Here is a 24,211-nt window from a genome sequence, read left to right as displayed (position 1 = left end):
CAGTCTTGGCCACTGACAGCAAATCCACTGTGTGGGCAGGAACTGCAGATGCTGGTTTGAACCGAAGATAGACTAAAAAAACTGGAGTAACTTAGCAGGTCAGGCAGCACCTCTGGAGAAAAGAAATAGGTGACCTTTCTGGTCGAGACCCTTCTTATCAATCAATCAATCCGTTTTATTCGTCACTTGCACATAAAGTGCAAATGAAATGAATTTGCCAGCAGCAGTACAATGAAAAAGAAACACACAAAAACACAATAAAAATTTAACATAAACATCCATGATGAAGGCACAAAATATGGCCAGTCCTCCTCCATTTCCCCCCATGGTCGGGACCTCAACCCTCCCAAGCCGCCGCTGCGAGCGTCCAGATGAGTAGACAAGGTAAAGTCCAGGGAAGTCCTGAATCGGTGTCTTCAGGTTGGTGTAGGCCGCAGGCCGGTGGTCGAAGATCTAAAGTCCCCGCCGCGCTGCAGCCGAAAGCACCGTAGACCTTCAGAGTAAATCCACTGTAGTGGCCAACTGTTTGCCGTTGGTCCCAATGATATAAGGGGATAAGCCTTGGATTAGCCTCAAATGCATGCAAATCTATTGCCTGCTGCTGGAACACCCCACGCACTCAGTTCTGTAGCTCCTTCTTGGCTGTGATAACAGTGTCGATGAACAACTATAACTTAACACTTGGACATTAAAATCACTGCAGAGTCTTTCACCGCAATATTGCCTTCGATCACTGCACTTGGAGTCATAGAGTCAAACAGCACTGAAACAGGCCCTTCTACCCAATGTCTTATAAGAAGAAGAATGAATACGTTTATAGGCCAAGTATATTCACATACAAGGAATTTGCCCTGGTGCTCCGCCCGCAAGTGACAACATGACAAGGTCTTCACTACCTTCTCCTGACCAGCAACAGGAAGAACATACATTGATGCAAAGCAACATGCCCAAAGATGATTCACAGGAGATTTACGGGTCAATAACAGACACTAGGGCACTTGAACTAGTGAACAAATGTTTGGTCAGTGAACCCCGGTTTGAAGTACTTTTTTAAAGGAAGTTGTGGAGAGGCTGCTGGAAAAATTTATGAATGGAATGCCAGGGCAAAATGTTGGAGTCTGAAGAATTGTCTCGACCCGAAACGTCACCGTCTCCATCATCTCTCCAGAGATGTAGCCTGCATTTCTTCAGCTGACGTTACAGAGGCTGTAAACGTGAAATTGCACCAGATAACTCTGAAGTTGCTGGCTGGACAAGAATGCTGAGATTTTTATTTTGGAACTGCAGATGCTAGCATCTTGAGTTACTTCACATTTTGTGTCTTGTCTTCCAGATAGTTTTTCTTTAGTCTTTCAGTTTTGGAAGCACAATCGCAAACCCCATTGTGTTACCGGTAAACTTGCGTGCAACGTTTACTTTTTGAAGTTGCAACTGGTAAATGATGGTGCTCGTCAGCGAAGTCATAGCAACATCAGAGTTATGGATGTTCATTAGCTAGGGATGGAAACAAAGAATAAAACCAGTGCATTAGTGCTCCCTTTGCAAACAGGAGTAGAATAATTTTGAAATAGTTTCCATAGAAATAAATGGGATGTTGCATCCTACTGACGAGTTATAGTGTTGAATTAATTGACAGGTTCCTTTGTGGGTCCCTTATACATTTATGCACCCAAAGGCTTCTGAATGGTAAACATGCCCAGTTGTTATTAGCATCTTATCTGATGCCTATGGGCACAGTGACAAGTTGTTTTGTTCTTGTGCTAAATGATGTGCTTTTCCTAAAACATTCTGGCTATCCTCAGTGCAAATATTTACCCTCCACTCAATATTACTTCAGTACTTTATCTTGTCATTGGGTTTTACGGGAGCTGGCAGCAAGGAAATTGGCCAATATATTTTACTCCCCTACAACTGTGCCCAGGCTCCATAACTACTCCAATTGGCTTGAAAGTGGCTCGGGGTATCCTACGGCAGCCAGAGGTGGTGTTCAAATGACTGCATTTCTTCAGCTGTGGTTAGATAGACCGTAAAGGTGAAATTGTGCCAGACAACCGTGATGTTGCTGGCTGCTACATAGATACATAGAAAATAGGTGCAGGAGTAGGCCATTCGGCCCTTCGAGCCTGCACCGCCATTCAATATGATCATGGCTGATCATCCAACTCAGTATCCCGTACCTGCCTTCTCTCCATACCCCCTGATCCCTTTAGCCACAAGGGCCACATCTAACTCCCTCTTAAATATAGCCAATGAACTGGCCTCAACTACCCTCTGTGGCAGAGAGTTCCAGAGATTCACCACTCTCTGTGTGAAAAAAGTTTCTTCTCATCTCGGTCCTAAAGGATTTCCCCCTTATCCTTAAGCTGTGACCCCTTGTCCTGGACTTCCCCAACATCGGGAACAATCTTCCTGCATCTAGCCTGTCCAACCCCATAAGAATTTTGTACGTTTCTATAAGATCCCCTCTCAATCTCCTAAATTCTAGCGAGTGTAAGCCAAGTCTATCCAGTCTTTCTTCATTTGAAAGTCCTGACATCCCAGGAATCAGTCTGGTGAACCTTCTCTGCACTCCCTCTATGGCTATAATGTCCTTCCTCAGATTTGGAGGCTACAAGAGGCTACAAGAAAGCTGAGGTTTTTATTTTGGAGTCACAAGGAACTGCAGGTGCTAGAATCTTGAGTAAAACACAAAGTGCTGGAGTGACTCAGTGGGGCAGACAGTATCTGTGGAGGGAATTGACGGGCGATATTTAGGGTCGGCACCCTTCTTCAGATTTTGTTTTAACTGGCAGTGGAAGTCCACCCTGCTTCTTATAAGCAGAGAGAAGTGATGATATGGTAATCTAAGGAGCAGGATTAACCCTGTCCAGAGAAACACTAGGAGATGGGACTGAACTTTTTCCTGAAACCAAGATTCAAATCCATATCAAAGATAGACACAAAAAGCTGGAGTAACTCAGCAGGACAGGCAGCATCTGTGGGGAGAAATAAGGGAAAAATATTTACATTATTGGCATGACAGTCAACAGCATTGGGGTCCAAGTCTACAACGCACTGAAAGTGACAACTCATGTAGTTAATGTAGCAAAGAAAAGCATATGGTATGCTTGCTTTCATTGGTTGGGGCATTGAATCATATTCTATGTCGCTCTTCCAGGGAGATGCTAACTGCATTTTGTTGTCTCTGTACTGTGGAAGTACAATGGGGTTTGCGATTGTGCTTCCAAAACTGAAAGACTAAAGAAAAACTATCTGGAAGACAGACACAAAACTGTACTGACAATGACAATTAAAGTTGAATCTGAATCTGAATCTGAATATAAGAGATAGGAAGTCATGAAATCATTATAGGCCTAGTTAGGATGCATTTGGAGTCTTGTGGGCTGTTCTAGTCACCCCATTGCAGGAGGGCTGTGTGAACTTTGGCTAGGGTGCCAAGGAGGTTTACCAGAATAATGCCTGGATTAGAGGAGTGTAGTTGCAATTGAGTTGGGACAGTCGTAGATTAATGTTGGAGGTTGCGGGGAGTATGTAATGTTATGGGATGTAGACAATCAGACCGTCCGAACCTTTTTCCCAGGATGGAAAAAAATCAAATACTGGAGGGCATGGCATTAAGGTGAGAGGGGCAAAGTTCAAGGGAGATGTGTGTGGCAAATATGTTGCACGTATGGTGGTGAGTGCCTGGAATATGTTGTAGGCCGGGGGTGGTGGTTGAGGCAGATATGATAATGGCATTTAAGAGACCTTTGGATAATAATAATAATGGATGGGATTTATATAGCGCCTTTCTAATACTCAAGGCGCTTTACATCGCATTATTCATTCACTCCTCAGTCACACTCGGTGGTGGTAAGCTACTTCTGTAGCCACAGCTGCCCTGGGGCAGACTGACGGAAGCGTGGCTGCCAATCTGCGCCTACGGCCCCTCCGACCACCACCAATCACTCACACACATTCACACACATTCACACACAGGCAAAGGTGGGTGAAGTGTCTTGCCCAAGGACACAACGACAGTATGCACTCCAAGCGGGATTCGAACCGGCTACCTTCCGGTTGCCAGCCGAACACTTAGCCCATTGTGCCATCTGTCGTCCCGGATAGGCACATGGCTATGGAGGAAAGTGGATTATGTGCAGACAGATAGGAGTTGGTAACATGTACGGCAGAGGCCTTGTGGGCTGAAGGGCCTGTTCCTGTCCTTTACTGTCCAATATTCTATGTTTACACCTAATTTATCATTTTCCAATTATTGGAGGGAGTCAGATTCATTGAGCTATTATGTTCCTGATCGATTAATAATGTAAATGGCAGTTCAAATAATTTCCAAGGCAACTCAAATTTCACTACACCAATTGGTGTACGTGACAATAAATGTCCTTTCTCCTTTGTCCTTTGGTTGATTGATCGATTGTCACGTGAGGGAGGTATATAAAGAAAGTCACCATCATGAATGTGCAGATCTAACTGCCTCCACCCCCTGGCCAAACGCACGCTGATAGACCCGATCACATTGCAAAAACAATCAGCCAATTCCCCGGCTTATTATATACCGAGTGAGCTGAATCCCTGCAAACTGAGGACTGGTTTGGGAAAATAAATCAGTTTTTGTTATGACTCATTTCGCAGAGATTCAGGGTTCAAGTCTCACCTCACTGCACTGCAAATACTGATATAGCTTGCTTTCGCAATTGATGTCTGCTGCCATATTGTTTTAGGCATTTTAAACGGCCTCGTCAACTTATACTGTCCCTTTCACAGTGTTACGTTCACCCTGAAGGCTTTCTGCTTTTCTGCTCTTCTGCCCACTTTGAAGAATGGCCCTATTTGGATCGCAGTTATGCCCCTGTCCCACTTACTCTCCCCAATTGATCTTATCTCTGAGTTAACTTCCACCCCCCCCCAAAATTTGTATTCCCACTTATTGTTTACTACTTTTCTGGCTGTTGTATCATTTTCAGGCTTTGAAATTGTACCATGTGCTCTTGAGTCCAGATCATTAATACAGAATAAACAGCCAAGTGCTTCTATTTCCCAGTCCGTGATGAGCTGCATCATATTCCTCCTTCCAGTCGGAAAAAATATTAATCCCCTGCAGCTCCCCTGGCCAATTTCACATCAGTGGAACCATAATCCCTTTGGTGTCACGGTCTTCCATTTTGTTAGCATTTTAAAATAACTTTTTGAAGTCCATGTCCACAACATCATCCGTGCTTTCCTCCCCCACTGACTCTATTACCTCACCAAAGCCCTCAGTCAAATTAGTCAAACATCATTTGCCTTTAACAAATCCATATCGGTTTTCAGTCATTAAACCCATCCTTTCTTCTTTGTAACTAGTAGTGACTAATATGCTCTCCTTAGACAGCACCTTCCGGGCCCATGACCAGATAGTTTAGTTTGGTTCATTATTAATGTCACGTGCAAAGTTTTTTTGTTGCGTGCTATCCAGTCAGTGGAAAGAGTCAAGAGAGTTTTATTGTCACGTGTCCCAGATAGGACAATGAAATTCTTACTTGCTGCAGCACAACAGAATATGTAAACTTAGTACCTAACGGGAGAGAGAAAAAAGAAAATAGTTCAGTGTGTGTATATACACATGCACACATACTCAATAAATAAACAAATATAAATAATAGTCTGTAGTAGTTCAGAGCTTATTTGTTGCCGTGTTTAATAGACTGATGGCTGAAGGGAAGAAGCTGTTCCTGAATCTGGATGTTACAGTTTTCAGGCTCCTGTACCTTCTTCCTGATGGCAATAGTGAAATGAATGGGTGGCCAGGATGGTGTGGGTCTTTGATGATGTTGGCTGCCTTTTTGGGGCAGCGACTTCGATAGATCCCTTCGATGGTGGGGAGGTGTAAACGTGTAAACTCCCTGTGATAAATGTGCTGAATCATCAAAGCAAATTTGTGCGTGTGGTTAATTTTTGATGAGTCGGTGAAAAAAAATAAAGGAATTGAGTTACCGCAATCACATTTAGAACTGAATAACCCACAAGATAATTGGATCCATAAACTTTGGGATTTAAAATAAAAAGAGATGATTGAAAAATCTCTCGGCCTTAGGAGTCTGAAGAAGGGTCTCGATCCAAAATGTCACCCATTCCTTCTCTCCAGAGATGCTGCCTGTCCCGCTGAGATACCCCAGCATTTTGTGTCTCTCTTTGGCCTTTATTTAAATTTGTACAGTGGACAACTTACCAATGGCCACTCAGCTGAAAAATGAGAAAAGTCATTCCAAGAAAATTGGACAGGTACTTGGATAGGATAGGATTACATAGAAACATAGAAAATAGGTGCAGGTGTAGGCCCTTCGGCCCTTCGAGCTTGCATCGCCATTCAATATGATCATGGCTGATCATCCAACTCAGTATCCTGTACCTGCCTTCTCTCCATACCCCCTGATCCCTTTAGCCACAAGGGCCACATCTAACTCCCTCTTAAATATAGCCAATGAACTGGCCTCAACTACATTCTGTGGCAGAGAATTCCAGAGATTCACCACTCTCTGTGTGAAAAAATGTTTTTCTCATCTCAGTCCTAAAAGATTTCCCCTTTATCCTTAAACTGTGACCCCTTGTTCTGGACTTCCCCAACATCGGGAACAATCTTCCTGCATCTAGCCTGTCCAACCCCTTAAGAATTTTGTAAGCTTCCATAAGAAATTAGAGGGATATGGGCCAAATACGGGCAGGTGGAACTAGTGTAACATAGAAACATAGAAACATAGAAAATAGGTGCAGGAGTAGGCCATTCGGCCCTTCGAGCCTGCACCGCCATTCGATATGATCATGGCTGATCATCCAACTCAGTATCCCATCCCTGCCTTCTCTCCATACCCCCTGATCCCTTTAGCCACAAGGGCCACATCTAACTCCCTCTTAAATATAGCCAATGAACTGGCCTCAACTACCTTCTGTGGCAGATAATTCTGTAAATGGGGCTTGTGGTTGGTGAGGGCAAGTTGGGCTGAAGGGCCTGTTTCCATACCTAATGATTATGATTCTCTGACTGTAAATTCACATCAGTGCCCGAGAGCTGGTTGTATTTTTCACTGTAAAAATTGCATTAGAGAAATGGCAAGATGAATTGTTAGATAAGGGAAGGCTGGTTATTATTATGGCTCATGTCAATTCCTGTTCCAGAAACAGTTTGTTAGCATGCGTTGGAAGCTGTGCGCAGCATCTAATGTGCCTAGTAGGAAACACAAGCCATGCACAGACTCCCAGTCATATCCCTGGTGTACATTCTTCACTAATCCTTGCAGTGTGATATCCCTGGTGGTGAGCATCATAGTGATACCAACCAAACCACATCCTTGAGTAATAGTCTCGATAGCAACCCAATGCAATTCATTCAATAATGTCCCCGGTATGCATCAGGCAGTGATGGCGGCACAGTGGCTCAGCCGGTAGAGCTGCTGCCTCACAGCGCCAGAGACCCAGGTTCGATCCTGACCTCGGGTGCAATCTGTGCAGTGGAGTTTTGCATGTCAAGAGTCAAGAGTGTTTTATTGTCATGTGTCCCAGATAGGAACATGCAATTCTTGCTTGCTGCAGCACAACAGAATATATATAGGATCGACACGGCCTTTCCCGGAGACGCGCCCGGGGCTTCAGCGGTGGGAGCAGCGTGGACTCTCGGTGTGGAGCGGGTGAGCCCTTGCTGGGGCTCGCTGGAGGGGAGCGCTCCGTTTCGCTGGCCCGAGGCAGCCGGCAGCCTGAAGTCGCAGCCTGAAGCCGCGGTCTGCAGAGCTCCAGCTGGTGCGGCGTCTACAGCCCGGGATCTCACGTTGGGGACCCGGGGGAAGAAGAAGCCATCACTGCTGGCCCGCGGCCGACTTCTACCGCGGGTCCGGCATGGACTTACCATCACCCCTGGAGGGGAGCTTCGACCGCCGGCCCTGCAGTCTACGGTGCTTCTGGCTGCGGCGGGGACTTAAATCTTGACCGCCGGCCTGCGGCCTACAACAACTTAAAGCCGCGGTCTCCGGTGAGGAAGAGCCGATCCTGGACTGACTCTGGACTCTGGTCCTGACCACGGGGGGGGGGAAATGGAGGAGGACTGGCCAAATTTTGTGCCTTCCACCACAGTGATGAATGCTGTGGTGGATGTTTGTGTTACAGTTTTATTGTGGTTGTGTGTTATTTATTATTGTATCGCTGCAGACAACCCAAATTTCCACCAGCCTGGCTGTGTGGCAATAAATTATATCTAATCTAAATCTGAAATAAACATAGAACATAACGGGAGAAAGAAAGTTCACTGTGTGTATATATACACATGCACACATACTCAATAAATAAACAAATATAGTGCAATGATAATAAGTCTGTTGTAGTTCAGAGCTTATTTGTTGGCTGTAGGGAAGAAGCTGTTCCTGAACCTGAACGTTCCCCGTGACCATGTGGGTTTCTTCCAGGTGCTCCGGTTTCCTCCCACACTCAATATACGTACAGGTTAGTAGGTAGACACAAAATACTGGAGTAACTCAGCGGGACCTCAGGCGGCATCTCTGGAGAGAAGGAATGAGTGACGTTTCGGGTCGAGGCCCTTCTTCAGATTTTTGTAGGTTCAGACAGGTTTGTAGGTCAAAGTGTTAAAGAAGAAGGGTTTCGGCCCGAAACGTTGCCTATTTCCTTCGCTCCATAGATGCTGCTGCACCCGCTGAGTTTCTCCAGCATTTTTGTCTACCTCGGGTTTGTAGGTCAATTGGCTTCGGTAAAATTGTATATTGTCCCTGGTGTATGTAGGATAGTGTTGGTGTGCGGGGATCGCTGGTCAGCGTAGACTTGGCAAAAAGAATTTCACTGTACACGAGAGAAATATGACACCATAAACCATTGATAGCCCAATGAGCATTGCTCATCCCCACTCACTCTCAGCAGCAGAACAATATCTGCCCCGAGAGATGTTAAAGTTCGATTGTTTCTCACGCTGAGAGAGTGCTACAGTGGTAGACACCTTGCCTTTCATCCACCATGTATCAATGTTTCATGTGATACCATTTCTCATGTTGTCCATGGCAGGAATATGACTGATGTTTCATGATGTTTAATTATGGTTTCCCTTGTGTGCTGTTGGATCTGAACTCCATGTTTCTCTGGCACTAAAGTTGTCATGTTTATCTGTCGTCTGCATCCGTTCCCATTGTTAGAACGAATCAAAGGCCCAAAACTGTTGACAGGAAATTATGCACATGAGATTTCTTATTTATTTCTTCCCACGCCGTTCGTGTGCTAGCCATGCATAGACCAACCTCTTGTGTAGACCCCTCTTGGGTGTTGCCACCATTGTCAGCCATTCTGTGTGGCCCCAAGCTTGGATTTTCATCCTTAAACATTTTCACCTTTCTTTCCTCCTTTAATGTGCTGCCTAAATGCCCTGTCCCATTTGGGCGTCAGTTGCATGTAATTTACACGTCATCATTTACGCATCACGACGCATTGTGCCGCGCACATGATACGCGCATGGTGTGCATTACGCGCGCATGGTGCGTGGTGACGTAGGCAGTGACAAGCGGTGGCGCGCGGCTCCCCAGGATTTTGGGATGTACAGCATCTTTGCGCGCCATCTGCGTGACACGCAAATGACACTCAAGTGGGACAGGCCCTTAAATCTATGCGACCAGTTGTTTGGTCACCTTGATCTGTGTGTCGCTATTTGGCTTTTTGTTGCCACATGTAACGAGATACAGTTCTTCTACTTGCCTCTTCTACCAGAGTTCTGTCTCCCATTTGACCCCGTGTCTTGTTAAATCCTTAACCCACCATTTATTTTTGTTTCCCCCTCTGCAGTTTAAGTGGACGCTTGTCGTTATATTGTTGCTGGAGCTGGTTTTCATCATTGTCAGCTTTTTATGCCGGAATAAGGTACATTACTTTGATTTCTTTTTTCTTTTTTACTTGCCTACTAAACTTCATCATTCCCAGTTATTTGCTAAGAAGATGCTAATTAGTGGTATATAATGGATTATGTGTAAGATTGACTCAGGATGGCCATTGTGATACCACCCACCCTCTCCATACACATCGGAGCAATGGCCAAATAATGCCTCTATTTCCTTGGAAGGCTTAGGAATTTCAGCATGTCCCCATCTACTCTCACCAACTTCTACAGATGCGCCGTTGAATGCATTTTATCGGGGTGCATCACAGCACGGGTTGGGAACAGCTCCATCCAAGACTGCAAGAAATTGCAGAGAATTGTGGACCATCACACAAACCAACCTCCCTTCCATTGACTCCATTTATACCTCACGCTGCCTCGGCAAGGCCAGGAGCACAAACAAGGTCCCGACTCACCCTGGCCACTCCTTCTTCTCCCCACTCCCATTAGGCACGAGGTACAAACATTTGAAAACGCACAGCTCTAGATTCAGGTACAGTTTCTTCCCAGCTGCTATCGGGCAACTGATTTGTCTCACCAACTAGAGAGCGGTCCTGACCTCCCATCTACCTCATTGGAGACCCTCGGACTATCTTTAATCGGACTTTACTGGACTTTCAAAGGTTTCAAAGGTCTTTTATTGTCACATGTACCAATTAAGGTACAGTGATATGCGAATTACCAGACAGCCATAAGGAAAAAAAAGCACCGAGACACAAAACTACATAAAAGTTAACATAAACATCCACCACAGTGGATTCCCCACGTTCCTCACTGTGATGGAAGGCAATAAAGTCTAATCTTCTTCCCTCTTTATTCTCCCGCGGTCGGGGCAGTCGAACCATCCGTCGGGGCGGTCGAAACTCGCGCATTGGGACGGTCGAAACTCCCACAGCCGCCGATCGAAGCTCCCGTGTCGGGGCGATCGAAACTCGCGCATTGGGACGGTCGAAACTCCCGCGGCTTGGAGTTCCCGAAGTCAGTCTTTGACCAGAGACCGCGGGTTCCGTGATGTTAAGTCCGCAGGCACCCACGGTTGGCTGAGGGGAAGGTGACAACGAGGCATACAAAATGTAAAATTAATCAGGGGGACATTGAAACTAGTCGGAGAACTAGGATGGGCAGCTTCCCCTATCTCTGTCCCTCCTCCACCCTAGTTCACTATTTTCACTGTCCTCCTGATTCATTTTACTCTTTGTATACTTCGTTGTCACCTTCCTCCTCGGCCAACAATCACGGTACTTTCAGGATTGCTACGTAGCAGTATGAGGAGGGAGTAAGACAAAAGTGCTGGAGAAACTCAGCGGGTGCGGCAGTATCTATGGAGCGAAGGAAATAGGCAACGTTTCGGGCCGAAACTGTAAACTGTGTCTTGAGGAGATTCTGACTCCTTTGAACGCTTCTGTCCCTCAGGTTCTTTTAATGTTTAAAGCGAATGTACGAGAGGGAATCAGACATTACTACGACGACTTGGATTTCAAAAACATTCTGGACCGCATTCAAGTCAAGGTCAGTCTCTGATGTTGATTGAATCATATGTTCTGCGTGTTTCTTGCTTGGAAATTGATTTGTAAAGCATATCGCCGCTAATGAGACCTGGACCTTGTCTATTCCTTGCTCTGAGGGTTGATTTATTTGTCGTGGGTGCTAAACTCTTGGTGGAGGTGGGGTGGGGCCGATCAAAGGGTCCGAGTTCAAATCCCACCCCAGCAGCAGAATGTGAATCGGCAGGGAATTTTTAATTCAGCAAGATCTTCAAGTTAACAGCTCATGCAAAGACAGGGTGAGTTTGGCAGAGTCCTTTGGAGAAAGACGTTTGCTCGCCTGTCTTACCACAGACATGCTGCCTGATGGCATAGCAGCACAGCGATAGAGTTGCTGCCTTACAGCGCCAGAGACCCGGGTTGGATCCTAACTATGGGTACTGTCTGTATGAAGTTTGTACCTTCTCCCTGTGACCTTGTGGGTTTTCTCCTGGTGCTCCGGTTTCCTCCCACATTCCAAAATTGTACATATGTTTGTACATTAATTGGCTTCTGTAAACTTGTAAATTAAGTGAGTAGGGTGGTGCGAGTGGGTGGGCTAAAGGGCGTTTCCTCTATCTCCCTCTCTCCCCCTCTCTCCCTCATTCCCGCTCGTCCCAACTCCGAACTCAATGTAGAAACCTAGAACTGCAGATGCTGGTTAATACGCAAAAGGACATGAAGTGCTGGAGTAACTCAGCGGGCCAGGTAGCATCTCTAGAAAACATGGATCGGTGATGTTTTGAGTCAAGACCGTCTGTAGAAGGGTCTTGATCTGAAACGTTACCTATCCAAGTTCTCCAGAGATGCTGCCTGACCTGCTGAGTTACTCCAGCACTTTGTGTCCTTTCCCATACTCAATACCCAGACCGATGAAGGCATGTGTGCCAAATGCCTTAATCACAAGCCTGTTTACCTACGTCACCACTTCCAGGGAAAATCTTCCATAAAGACTTTTAAGTCATTCTGTGTAGGAAGGAACTGCAGATGCTGGCTGAAACTGAAGATAGACACAAACAGCTGGAGCAACCCAGCGGGTCAGGCAGAATCTCTGGAGAAAAGGAATTGGCGACCTTTCGGGTCGAGACTCGTCTTCAGTCTGAAGAAGGGTCTCGACCCGAAACGCCACCTATTCCTTTTCTCCAAAGATGTTGCCTGACCCGCTGAGTTACTCCAGCTTTTTGTGTCCCCCAAGTCTTGCTGTGCCACAATACTTCCCAGGGCCCCACCATTTAATGCATTAAATGCTAACAATCCCTGGGATAGTCCCCTCTAACATTGCGCACTCTGCCTGTCCCCGCCCTGCCCCAAACAATGCGCATTCTCTCCTATTCACTCAGAATCTTGCAGAATGCTGATTCGGCTGATAGCAACAAGAAGACTGATAGCCCGAGCTGGCACAATACTGAATTAGGAAATCTTTGTAGCTCAGCGCAAAGATAGAATTAGTCTGTGCGGAGAGAGTGACGGGCCAACTACCACAGGCAATCTTTACCTAAAAATAAACCTTGGCTTGTGTTCAAGATGACTAAATCCACCAGCACAAGAACTTCAATCCCATTTGCCTTGATTGAAACGTGACTGAACCTGGAACTGGATCTCATTCAAGGAAGAAAATAGGAACTGCAGATGCAGCTTTAAAAAAAAAAGATACATAGTGCAGACCCGACACGTCATCTATGCAGTTTCTCCAGAGTTGCTCTGTCTGATCCACTGAGTTACTCCAACACTCTGTATCTCACTCGGGTTGCTTTACTTAGATGATATAAAAGCAGGCAGGGCTTAAAGAGAGTAGCCAGCGTGGAGTTTAGAGTCTTAGATGCTTAACTGCTAGAATGGAGAACCAAAATACTGCAGATGCAAGTTTATACCAAAGATAGACACAAAATGTTTAATTTTAGTTTATAGTTTTGAGATACAGCGCAGAAACGGGTCCTTCCAGCGATCCACGCACTCTAACTCTTCCCTGCACACTAGGGACAATTTACACGTATACCAAGCCAATTAACCTACAAACCTGTACGTCTTTGGAGTGTGGGAGGAAACCGAAGATCTCGGAGAAAACCCACGCGGTCACGGGGAGAACGTACAAACTCCGTGCAGACAAGTCCCCGTAGTTAGGATCGAACTCGGGTCTCTGGCGCTGTAAGGCAGTAGCTCTTCTGCTGCGCTCTGTGCCACCACAAAGTTATAAAGCGAGTATAGCAGTGGGCTAATCACACTGCCCATGTTGATGGTCACAAAGAATAGTCTCAAGTTCAAGTTCAAGTGAGTTTATTGTCATGTGTCCCTGATAGGACAATGAAATTCTTGCTTTGCTTCAGCACACAGAACATAGTAGGCATTTACTACAAAACTGATCAGTGTGTCCATATACCATAATATAAATATATACACACATGAATAAATAAACTGATAAAGTGCAAATAACAGAAAATGGGTTATTAATAATCAGAGTTTTGTCCGAGCCAGGTTTAATAGCCTGATGGCTGTGGGGAAGTAGCTATTCCTGAACCTGGTTGTTGCAGTCTTCAGGCTCCTGTACCTTCTACCTGAAGGTAGCAGGGAGATGAGTGTGTGGCCAGGATGGTGTAGCCAGGATGTGTAACAGATCAGTGTGTCCATATACCATGATATAAATATATACACACATGAATAAATAAACTGATAAAGTGCAAATAACAGATAATGGGCTATTAATGTTCAGAGTTTTGTCAGAGTTTATTTATATAGCACATTTAAAAAACAACTCTCGTTGGCCAAAGTGCTTAACATTTGTTATAAGAATAGTATAAACAAACAAACGACATACATATATACAGTTCGAGCCAAATTTAATAGCCTGATGGCTGTGGGGAAGTAGCTATTCCTGAACCTGGTCGAAACCTCATCCATTCCTTCTCTCCGGAGATGCCGCCTGTCCCGCTGAGTTACTCCAGCACTTTGTGTCTATCTTCGATTAAATACCAGCATCTGCAGTTCCTTCCTACATTAAAAGATCATCAATTTGGATGAAGGCCTCAGTGAGGCTGGCGTTTCTGAACTGTGTGCTGCCAGTAGCCATGTATTAAATATAGGAAAATCAATGACAAGGCCAGATATTTCATTCAATCATTCTAACAGCAGAGTCCCAGGGGTTGTATTACTGAATCAGAACCTGTTACCTGGATATTTATTGCTGAGGGTTTGTGTGTCAGGTGGACTGTTTAGAGTGATGACTGCATGGCATAGCAGGGAGCAGAATAGAAACATCAGTGGCAACACCATCCTAAACCTACGAAGTCTATTGTGCCGCTGGCCATGAACACATTGATCTTTGTATTTGTTGGAAGCCCAAGTGAAAGGCAGCAATTGCTTTGATGGATGTTATTGATCAGAAGCCCAGGATTAAAGTGCAGTATTTTTAGATGCTGCACTTTCCAATCTTATGACTTTTAAACAGTTCCTTGGTGCAAGATTGTCAATTGCTTGCTGGCGCTTGAAGCATTTATTTGTCCCTAAAATGTTACATTTGCCACATTAACTTCAATAAACAATAGACAATAGGTGTTGGAGTAGCTCAAGAAGGAACTGCAGATGCTGGAGAATTGAAGGTAGACAAAATTGCTGGAGAAACTCAGCGGGTGCAGCAGCATCTATGGAGCGAAGGAAATAGGCAACGTTTCGGGCCGAAACCCTTCTTCAGAACATTGAATTCTCCCAATTTTGTTACCCTTGCTGTCTCCTCCCCTTCCTATCTCTCCCTCAGCCCTCGGGCTCCTCCTCCTCCTTTTTCCTTTCTTCTCCCCGCCCCCCCACCCCCACACCCTATCAGTCTGAAGAAGGGTTTCGGCCTGAAACGTTGCCTATTTCCTTCGCTCCATAGATGCTGCTGCACCCGCTGAGTTTCTCCAGCATTTTTGTGTACCTTCGATTTTCCAGCATCTGCACAGTTCCTTCTTAAACACCCTCCTTCAGATGCAGGAGTAGGCCATTCGGCCCTTCGAGCCAGCTGCAATGTGACCACGGCTGATCATCCACAACCAGTACCCCGTTCCTGCCTTCTCCCTATATCCCCTGACTCCGCTGTCTTTAAGAGCGCTATCTAGCTCTCTCTTGGGAGTTTCCAGAGAACCTGCCTCCACCGCCCTCTGAGGCAGAGAATTCCACAGACTCACAACTCTCTGTGTGAAAAAGTGTTTCCTCATCTCCGTTCTAAACGGCTTACCCCTTATTCTTAAACTGTGGCCACTGGTTCTGGACTCCCCCCAACATCAGGAACATGTTTCCAGCCTCTAGCGTGTCCAAATCCTTAATAATCTTATATATTTCAATAAGATCACCTCTCCTCCTTCTGAATTCCGGAGTGTACAAGCCCAGCTGCTTCATTCTCTCAGCATATGACAGTCCCGCCATCCCGGGAATTAACCTGGTGAACCTATGCTGCATTCCCTCAATAGCAAGAATGTCCTTCCAGGAATTTGGAGACCAAAACTGCACACAATACTCCAGGTGTGGTCTCAACAAGGCCCAGTATGTTTGTCACATTAGCTTCAGGAGTCACTGATGTATATGTTTCATCTCATTGCTGATTTTCTGTACCTATGTTTTCTACCAAATTGGATGACCATACACAATACATTCTCTGCGTTATATACTTCCCCAGTCACTTAACCTGTCTCTATCTCTTCAGAATCTCTCTGCATCTCCCCCAAGCTTCTGTACTTCTCCCCAAAGTCCCTTCGCATCTCTTCAAAGCCCCTCTGTTCTCTGTATATAATTTGCACATTCACCTGGGTGAAACATAGAAACATAGAAAACAGGCGCAGGAGGAGGCCATTCGGCCCCTTCGAGCCAGCAATTTACACTTGCACCAAGCCCGTACGTCTTTGTAGTGTGGTGGGAAAACCGAAGATCTCGGAGAAAACCCACGCGGTCACGGGGAGAGCTGACAGACAGCACCCGTAGTCAGGATCGAACCTGGGTCTCTGGCACTGCAAGGCAACGACTCTACCGCTGCGCCACTGTGCCGCCCTAGTCTGTGAAGCCCTTGCGCTTGGTTGAAGTGAAGATAGTGCAGCTGCAATAGGAGGTGGGGAAATGAATGTACAATTTCATTCTGCATGTCGACGGGCTTCTCAGGCAAGCTGAGCAAATGATTTCTGTTCCTTGAAGTACATTGGACAATTTGTCCAATGTGGGAGAGTGGACATTTAATCAGCTCCCCAATTAACTGGTCCAGAATGAATTGTCAACTGTGTTTCTCTGCCAAATAACTCACTTGTCAGCACTTCAGCTGAAAGTTGATTTAAGAGCTGTTGTGTGGTGTCCACCTACAAGAGTACAGAGCAAATCCCTATTGACTTTGGACATCATCATTATGTTGCTTTTACTGTTAAAGCCACACTCTTTCAGCTCGAGAAGTTTCCAAAGTTGGAAGCAATGACAACTGAACCACAAGATGAAGTGTAGCAAGCATTCTGTGCTGTATCTCCCATACCAACAGCCGCCACTACTCAAAGAAACAAGGGAACTAGATGGGAGTGCAAGGGAAGCCATCACCTGCCAGTTCCCCTCTTCGTATGGTTTTTTTTGTAAACCAGCATCTGCAATTACTTGTTTAAGAAGAACTGCAGATGCTGGATAAATCAAAGGTAGACAAGACTGCTGGAGAAACTCAGCAGGTGAGGCAGCATCTATGGAGCGAAGGAATAGGCGACGTTTCGGGTAGACGCCATTAAGGGTCATAGATGCTGCCTCACCCGCTGAGTTTCTCTGGCAGTTTTGTCCATCTGCAGTTACTTGGTTAGTTCAGAGATGCAGCGTGGAAACAGGCCCTTCAGCTCACCGCGTCCACTCCGACCAGCGTTTACCCGTCCTATCTTACCCAATTTGCAAAAGCCAATGAACCTACAAACCTGCACGTCTTTGGAAAGTGGGAGGAAACCGGAGCACCCGGAGAAAACCCACATGCTCACAGGGAGCAAAGGTACAAATTCAGTACAGACAGCACCCATAGTCAGGATCGAACCCGGGTCTCTAGCGCAGTAAGGCAGCAACTCTACCGCGGCACCACTGTGCCCCCCTTTGTAAACTATGCTTTCTGCTCCAGAAGCACATGAGAGGGATGTTGGAATGGGCTACTCGGTCTTGGGAATGGGTTGACGAATATTACAGAGGGAGAGGTGGTTTCTTCAAAGGGGCAGAAGGGAAGGGAGGGCGGGAGAGCGACGCAGCTGGTAGAACCACTGCCTCGCAGCACCAGAGACCCAGGTTCAATCCTAACCTGGGGTGCTGTCAATGTGGAGTTTGCATGTTCTCCCCTGCGACAATGTGGGTTTCCAATTTCCTCCCACATCCCAAAAATGCGCGGGATGGCGTTCGTACAAAAGCCCTCATACGTATCTAATAGTCAGTGTCGAGACCTCATGCAAGGAGCTGGAACAGCTTTATTGAAAAAGAGAATTATTAGATTGGTACATCAATCCCGTGCAGAAATTGATGCTTTAATTTTCTTTAATGGAATTTCTGTTACATTTACCATATTTTCAATGATTTCAACCTAAATATTTAATACGCATAAAACCACATAAAACTCTGTTCTTGACGCTAAACTTCACACGTTGTTTTCGGACATTGATGTCACTATATAAGAATAATGTTATTTGGAAAACAGGTGTTGATTAATTGAACATTTGCCATGCAACGTAATTCCACTGAACTGGTAAATGAAATAAATATTCTATTCATGGGCTTTAGAAACTAATTTATTTTTGAATTAACATTTTTATTGCGTTTTTGTTAACTGCAGAAAGCCTCGCATAATTGGTGCTGAGTTCAACGATTCAGCACAAAGTTACTGAGCTACTGTCAAATTTTAGTTATACAAGAGAAAAAAATAATAGGTGACGGTTCTGGTCGAGACCTGAGAGACTCTCAGTCTGAAGAAGGGTCTCAACCTGAAATGTCACCTATTCCTTCTCACCAGAGATGCTGCCTGACCCGTTGAGTTACTCCACCATTTTGTGTCTACCTTCGGTGTAGGCCAGAATCTGTAGTTCTTTCCTACACAAAGTTGTAGTCATGTTGTGGTCTCTCAGTATTGGGACAGAGGCAATGGCAAGGCAGTAGTTCAGGTGAACATCGTCCCACAAGGATTTTTACTTCGAGGGCGGTGAGCACTGGCTGCAGTTGGCAGTGCGGAGACACTCTCATGGTCAAAGAGGTGCAGAAGGTTGACCTTATCTGCTCAGATGCTGAAGAGCATTTTAAAGGGAAAATCTAAAATGTGTTCAAAGTAACTGTCGTTGCTGTCGGAGGTTGTTGCCAGGTTGACGTAGGTTGTCGCCGGTGCTCACTTCGTTAAGTCAAGTCAAGTCAATTCGTCACATACACATACGAGATGTGTGCAGTGAAATGAAAAGTGGCAATGCTTGTGGACTTTGTGCAAAAATACAAACAAACAAACAAACTACAAACAGAATAAATAATGAAGTAGTGTTGTTATTGAAAGATGCTCCTGAACACATCATCAATGATGTAACCTGGGGTCATTGGGTGTTTCGGGTCTTTCAACACCAGACACCCTCACCCAGGCGACCCAGCCATGGTTGATCAGACCACGACTTGTGTTCAGGTGGCATTCGCTCCTCCCCATGGACCTCCTCTCTTGATCCAGAGCCATCTCGAGGCCTTCTCCGCTGCCTCTGTGGTGTCCTTGATGGCCCTTCTCCTCGCCACTCCGTTGATGCCCAGTGCACTCAAGGCTTTGTAGAGCGATTGCCCTGCAAAACCTCTGCAGCCAACCTCGATGGGCATACGCCTTGCCTTCCAGCCCTGCTTGCGGCAGTCTATGACCAGCTCTTCATATTTGGTCTTCTTCCTCTCGTGGGCCTCCTCCAGAGGGTCCTCCCACGGCCCTGTCAGTTCCAACAACACAATCTTAAAGTAATTATTTCATTTCAAATTTTATGTCGGGGGGGGGGGGGAGATCCAGTCACCGTTTATTCGGCAACCTGCTACGACTATGACAGTCGCCTAAAAATCTCCTAAGTGGGACAGGTTCTTAAGTGTTGTTTAACTCTGCAAGAGCAAGAACCAGTTAATGATGCGCCTAAACTCACAAAAAAGTTGATCAATATCCAGGGAATTTTTTTGTAGGTTTTTTGAAGTTCAGAGCCTCAGCTCATTGATCACAGTAACCAAGAGAGATTGTATTCAATGAGGTATTTAAATAATTTATGTGATACATACTTGTCCTCCCAAATACATTAGAGGAAACCGAAAAAAAATCAAGCAGCATCCAATGTAGATAAATCATGGAAATGAAAAGCATTTGTTTTAGTGTCAAAATGTGGAAAGACCTCAAACCAACATGTCTGGAGATTGGGAGATGGTACAGGTTCTGATTTAGACACAAAATGCTGAAGTAACTCAACAGGACAGGCAGCATCTCTGGAGAGAAGGAATGGGTGACGTTTTGGGCTTTTTAGTTTGCGTGCTATGCATTCAGCGGGTTGTGCGTTCTCCCCGTGACCTGCGTGGGTTTTCTCCGGGTGCTCCAGTTTCCTCCCACACTCCAAAGACATACAGGTTTGTAGGTTAATTGGCTTGGTATAAATGTAAATTGTCCCTAGAGTATGTGTAGGATAGTCCAGGGATCGCTGGTTGGTGAGGACTCGGTGAGCCGAAGGGCCTGTTTCCGTGCTGTAAACTAAAACCAAACATTGCCAATGCTTAGCCGCTGTCGTCCCGCCTTGCCGGGCTGTGAGCTCTTCACAAAGCAGCACTTAAACTGCATTTGTCTCTGGAGAGGCGACTGTGAGTCTTCCAGCCTGTCGCTCAAACACAACCAAGCAAAAAAACCTGAGGAGCTGCTCTGGAGAGCAGCGGAGGAATCCCGAGCCAGTCACTCCACAGTTTAATAGCAGCCTGCCAATTGAAATTGGATTTGTGCAGTAAAATTGCTCTTCACAAAAAAAAAGGCTGGTTTTCTCCTTAATTGACTATAAACAAAGCAATTCCCAGAACCGGCATGATTCAAAACTTTTACAATTCCTTGGCTTTTTTCCTCTTGGTTTTCATTCCATAAAAATCTTTTCGATTGCAAATACTACAGAAGCTGACACTATTACTGCAGACTCGAATTATTACTGAAGGAATTATTACTGAACTAAATATTACTGCGGAATGTGACAGCAGAATTCAGTCATCAGTCTGAAGAAGGGTTTCGGCCCGAAACGTTGCCTATTTCCTTCGCTCCTTGGATGCTGCTGCACCCGCTGAGTTTCTCCAGCATTTTTATCTACAGCAGAAACTACGATGTGATATGAAATGAAGGTCCTCTGTCGAACTCAATAGTATTGATTTGCCACATGTATTATACGTTTGTAAGTCACACGAGCAGAATAAGGCCATTCGGCCCATCGGGTCTCTGCCATGCAATAATGACTGATATATCTTTCCCTCTCAATCCCATTCTCCTGTCTTTGCCCCATAACCCTTGACACCCTTATACTAATCAACCATTGACAATGGAACAATGAAATTCTCACTCACTGTAGCTTAACAACCCCATTAACGCAACGACACACAGTTAACAAACAATAATAAAGATTTCAGGGCACTGTTTTGAATACGAGGAGGAATATTATTTGACAGAAACTCAGCGGGTGCAGCAGCATCTATGGGGCGAAGGAAATAGGCAAAGTTTCGGGCCGAAACGTTACCTATTTCCTTCAGTCTGAAGAAGGGTTTCGGCCCGAAACGTTGCCTATTTCCTTTGCTCCATAGATGCTGCTGCACCCGCTGAGTTTCTCCAGCACTTTTGTCTACCTTTGATTTTCCAGCATCTGCAGTTCCTTCTTAAGCAATATTACTTAATAGATGACTTGGTTGATTTTTCCTCTCGGCTACATTGTTGATATTGGGAACTTATTGTGGGCACGATGGCTGGGGTAAAGCTGTGAGGTGCTTCCTGGGAAAGTGAAAATATTCGACCATGTTTCTTCTTCTTCTTCTTCCGTGTGGCGTGCACAGCCTAAAGTTGTTGGACAACTTGTTCTATTTGATCTTCCGTTTGTGCACATCGAGTTGATTGCATTAGTCGAAACAGGGCGGACCACGTGAAGATTGCAATCTTCCACCCCGACCATGTTTCTGATTGATTATATCTGCAGCCAGGAGGTTAGTGAACTACCCCAGCAGAGAAGTTCTTTAAAGGTATTTAAAGAGTCTTACAATGTGAAACAGGCCCTTCGGCCCAGCTTGCCCACACTGACCAACATGTCCCACCTACACTAGTCCCACCTCCCTGTGTATGGCCAATATCCCTGTAAACTTGTCCTATCCGTATACCTGTCTAAATATTTCTTCAGCATTGATATAGTACCTGCCGCAACTATCTCCTCTGGCAACTCGTTCCATTTTCCTGCCTTCTCCCCATAGCCATTAACACCAGTTCTAATCAAGAATTTGTCTCTCTCTGCCTTAAAAATATATCCACTGACTTGGGCTCTACAGCCCTCTGTGTCAATGAGTTCCACAGATTAACTACCCTCTGACTAAAGAAGTTCCTCCTCACCCCCTTTCTAAAAGAGCGCCCTTTAATTCTGAGGCTATGACCTCTGGTCCTAGACTCTTCCACCAGTGGAAACATCCTGTCCACATCATCGTCTGTCCATTCCCCTCCACAGATGCTGCCTGGTCTGCTGAGTTCCTTCAGCACGTTCTTTTTTTTCCCTCCAGATCCCAGCATCTGCAGTCGCTTGTGTCTCAACACAATTTAGAAGATTGAGGGGGGATCTTATAGAAACGTACAAAATTCTTAAGGAGTTGGACAGGCTAGATGCAGGAAGATTGTTCCCGATGTTGGGGAAGTCCAAAACAAGGGGTCACAGTTTAAGGATAAGGGGGAAATCTTTTAGGACCGAGATGAGAAAAACATTTTTCACACAGTGAGTGGTGAATCTCTGGAATTCTCTGCCACAGAAGGCCAGTTCATTGGCTATATTTAAGAGGGAGTTAAATGTGGCTCTTGTGGCTAAAGGGATCAGGGGGTTTGGAGAGAAAGCAGGTACAGGATACTGAGTTGGATGATCAGCCATGATCATATTGAATGTCGGTGCAGGCTCTAAGGGCCGAAAGACCTACTCCTGCACCTATTTTCTATGTTTCTATGTTAACACCTTCAACCCGGGGGGTAACTTTGTCACACAAAGAGTGGTGGGTGAATGGAACAAATTGCCAGAGGAGGTAGTTGAGGCAGGGACTATCCCAATGTTTAAGAAACAGTTAGACAGGTACAGGGATAGGGCAGGTTTGAAGGGATATGGACCAAGCACAGGCAGGTGGGACTAGTGTAGCTGGGACATGTTGGCCAGTGTGGGGAAGTTGGGCCGAAGGGCCTGTTTCCACACTGTATCACTCTATGCCTCTTTGACTCTATCCTTTTGCTGACTGGCTCACTGAATTACTCCAGCTCTTTGTGTCAATCTTTGGTTGGATGAGACTTCTTGATTCTCTCTGCATCCTCTCCATAGAGCTGTGCCTGATTTTATACAGCTTCAATCAGGCATTTTCATTGCTTTTTCTCCAAAGCAATCGCGGATTCTCCAGTGCATGGCCTGTTGATACCTAATCAGGAATCTTGAGCAGAGAACACGTTTTGCCAAAAAAATATATGTATTTTTAAGCGGAGATTTGCTCTCCCATGAATGAGAGTAAAATTACAGAAGTTTCATTTTTAATTTTCATTAAGTGCATGATAGTTTAAAAAGCATTCCTCAGGCCCATCTGTCTATCATTACAGAATCTGTCATGAAATTTAATCTAGCTAAATGACACATTCAGTGTGAACACTTACAGGAGCTGAGCGAAAATCAAAATTAGCTGATACTAAATTTTAATTAAATTATATTTTGACACTGCATGTATAAAATCCATTATATTGTTCCAGCTCTGAATATTACACAATGTTATTGCTATATTGTTAGAATGGATTTTTGAATATCTCAATTGTCTATTTTTGAGATGTGTTCTTTCTCCTGCCTGTTGCACTCTGCTCTGTCTGATATTGGACCGGATGAGTGTGATTGAGTTACCAAGCATCGGATTAGTCACTGGATCCAAGGATGGCATTTTTAATGGCATGAATAATAATAATAATAATGGATGGGATTTACATAGCGCCTTTCTAATACTCAAGGCGCTTTACATCGCATTATTCATTCACTCCTCAGTCACACTCGGTGGTGGTAAGCTACTTCTGTAGCCACAGCTGCCCTGGGGCAGACTGACGGAAGCGTGGCTGCCAATCTGCGTCTACGGCCCCTCCGACCACCACCAATCACTCACACACATTCACACACATTCACACACAGGCAAAGGTGGGTGAAGTGTCTTGCCCAAGGACACAACGACAGTATGCACTCCAAACGGGATTCGAACCGGCTACCTTCCGGTTGCCAGCCGAACACTTAGCCCATTGTGCCATCTGTCGTCCCAGGGATCTCACATCACTTGATCATAATCATAATAATCTTACTTTATTAGTCAAGTATGTTTTGCAACATACAAGGAATTTGATTTGCCATTAATAAGCAGCAAACACACAAAATATGTTTTAACATAAACATCCACCACAGTGACTCCTCCACATTCCTCACTGTGATGGAAGCTGAAAAAAAAAGTTCAATCGCATCCCTTCTTTGTTCTCCCGCGATCGGGGGCCTCGAACCTTCCGTTGACAGGACGATCTTGGTTCCTGTAGCCGGGGGTCGGGCCCTCCGTGTCGGGGCGATCAAGCTCCTGCATC

The 24,211-nt window shown here is 45.3% G+C and overlaps 1 protein-coding gene across 2 annotated transcripts in view; it reads left to right on the top strand.

Annotated features, from left to right (window-relative positions):
• LOC116967248 (tetraspanin-15-like) overlaps positions 1–24,211 on the top strand; it is a 140,506-nt gene that overhangs the window by 25,110 nt on the left and 91,185 nt on the right. For both annotated transcript variants that reach the window (XM_033013710.1, XM_033013709.1), the window contains exons 3-4: positions 9,805–9,879; positions 11,309–11,404. In XM_033013710.1, coding sequence (XP_032869601.1) covers positions 9,805–9,879; positions 11,309–11,404 — 171 coding nt within the window. The remainder of the gene's footprint in view (positions 1–9,804; positions 9,880–11,308; positions 11,405–24,211) is intronic.

Source organism: Amblyraja radiata, chromosome 39 (genome assembly GCF_010909765.2).
Source record: "Amblyraja radiata isolate CabotCenter1 chromosome 39, sAmbRad1.1.pri, whole genome shotgun sequence".
NCBI classification, from domain to species: domain Eukaryota; kingdom Metazoa; phylum Chordata; class Chondrichthyes; order Rajiformes; family Rajidae; genus Amblyraja; species Amblyraja radiata.
Note: the sequence above shows the minus strand (reverse complement) of the source record. Positions and strands in the feature narration are given on the sequence as shown.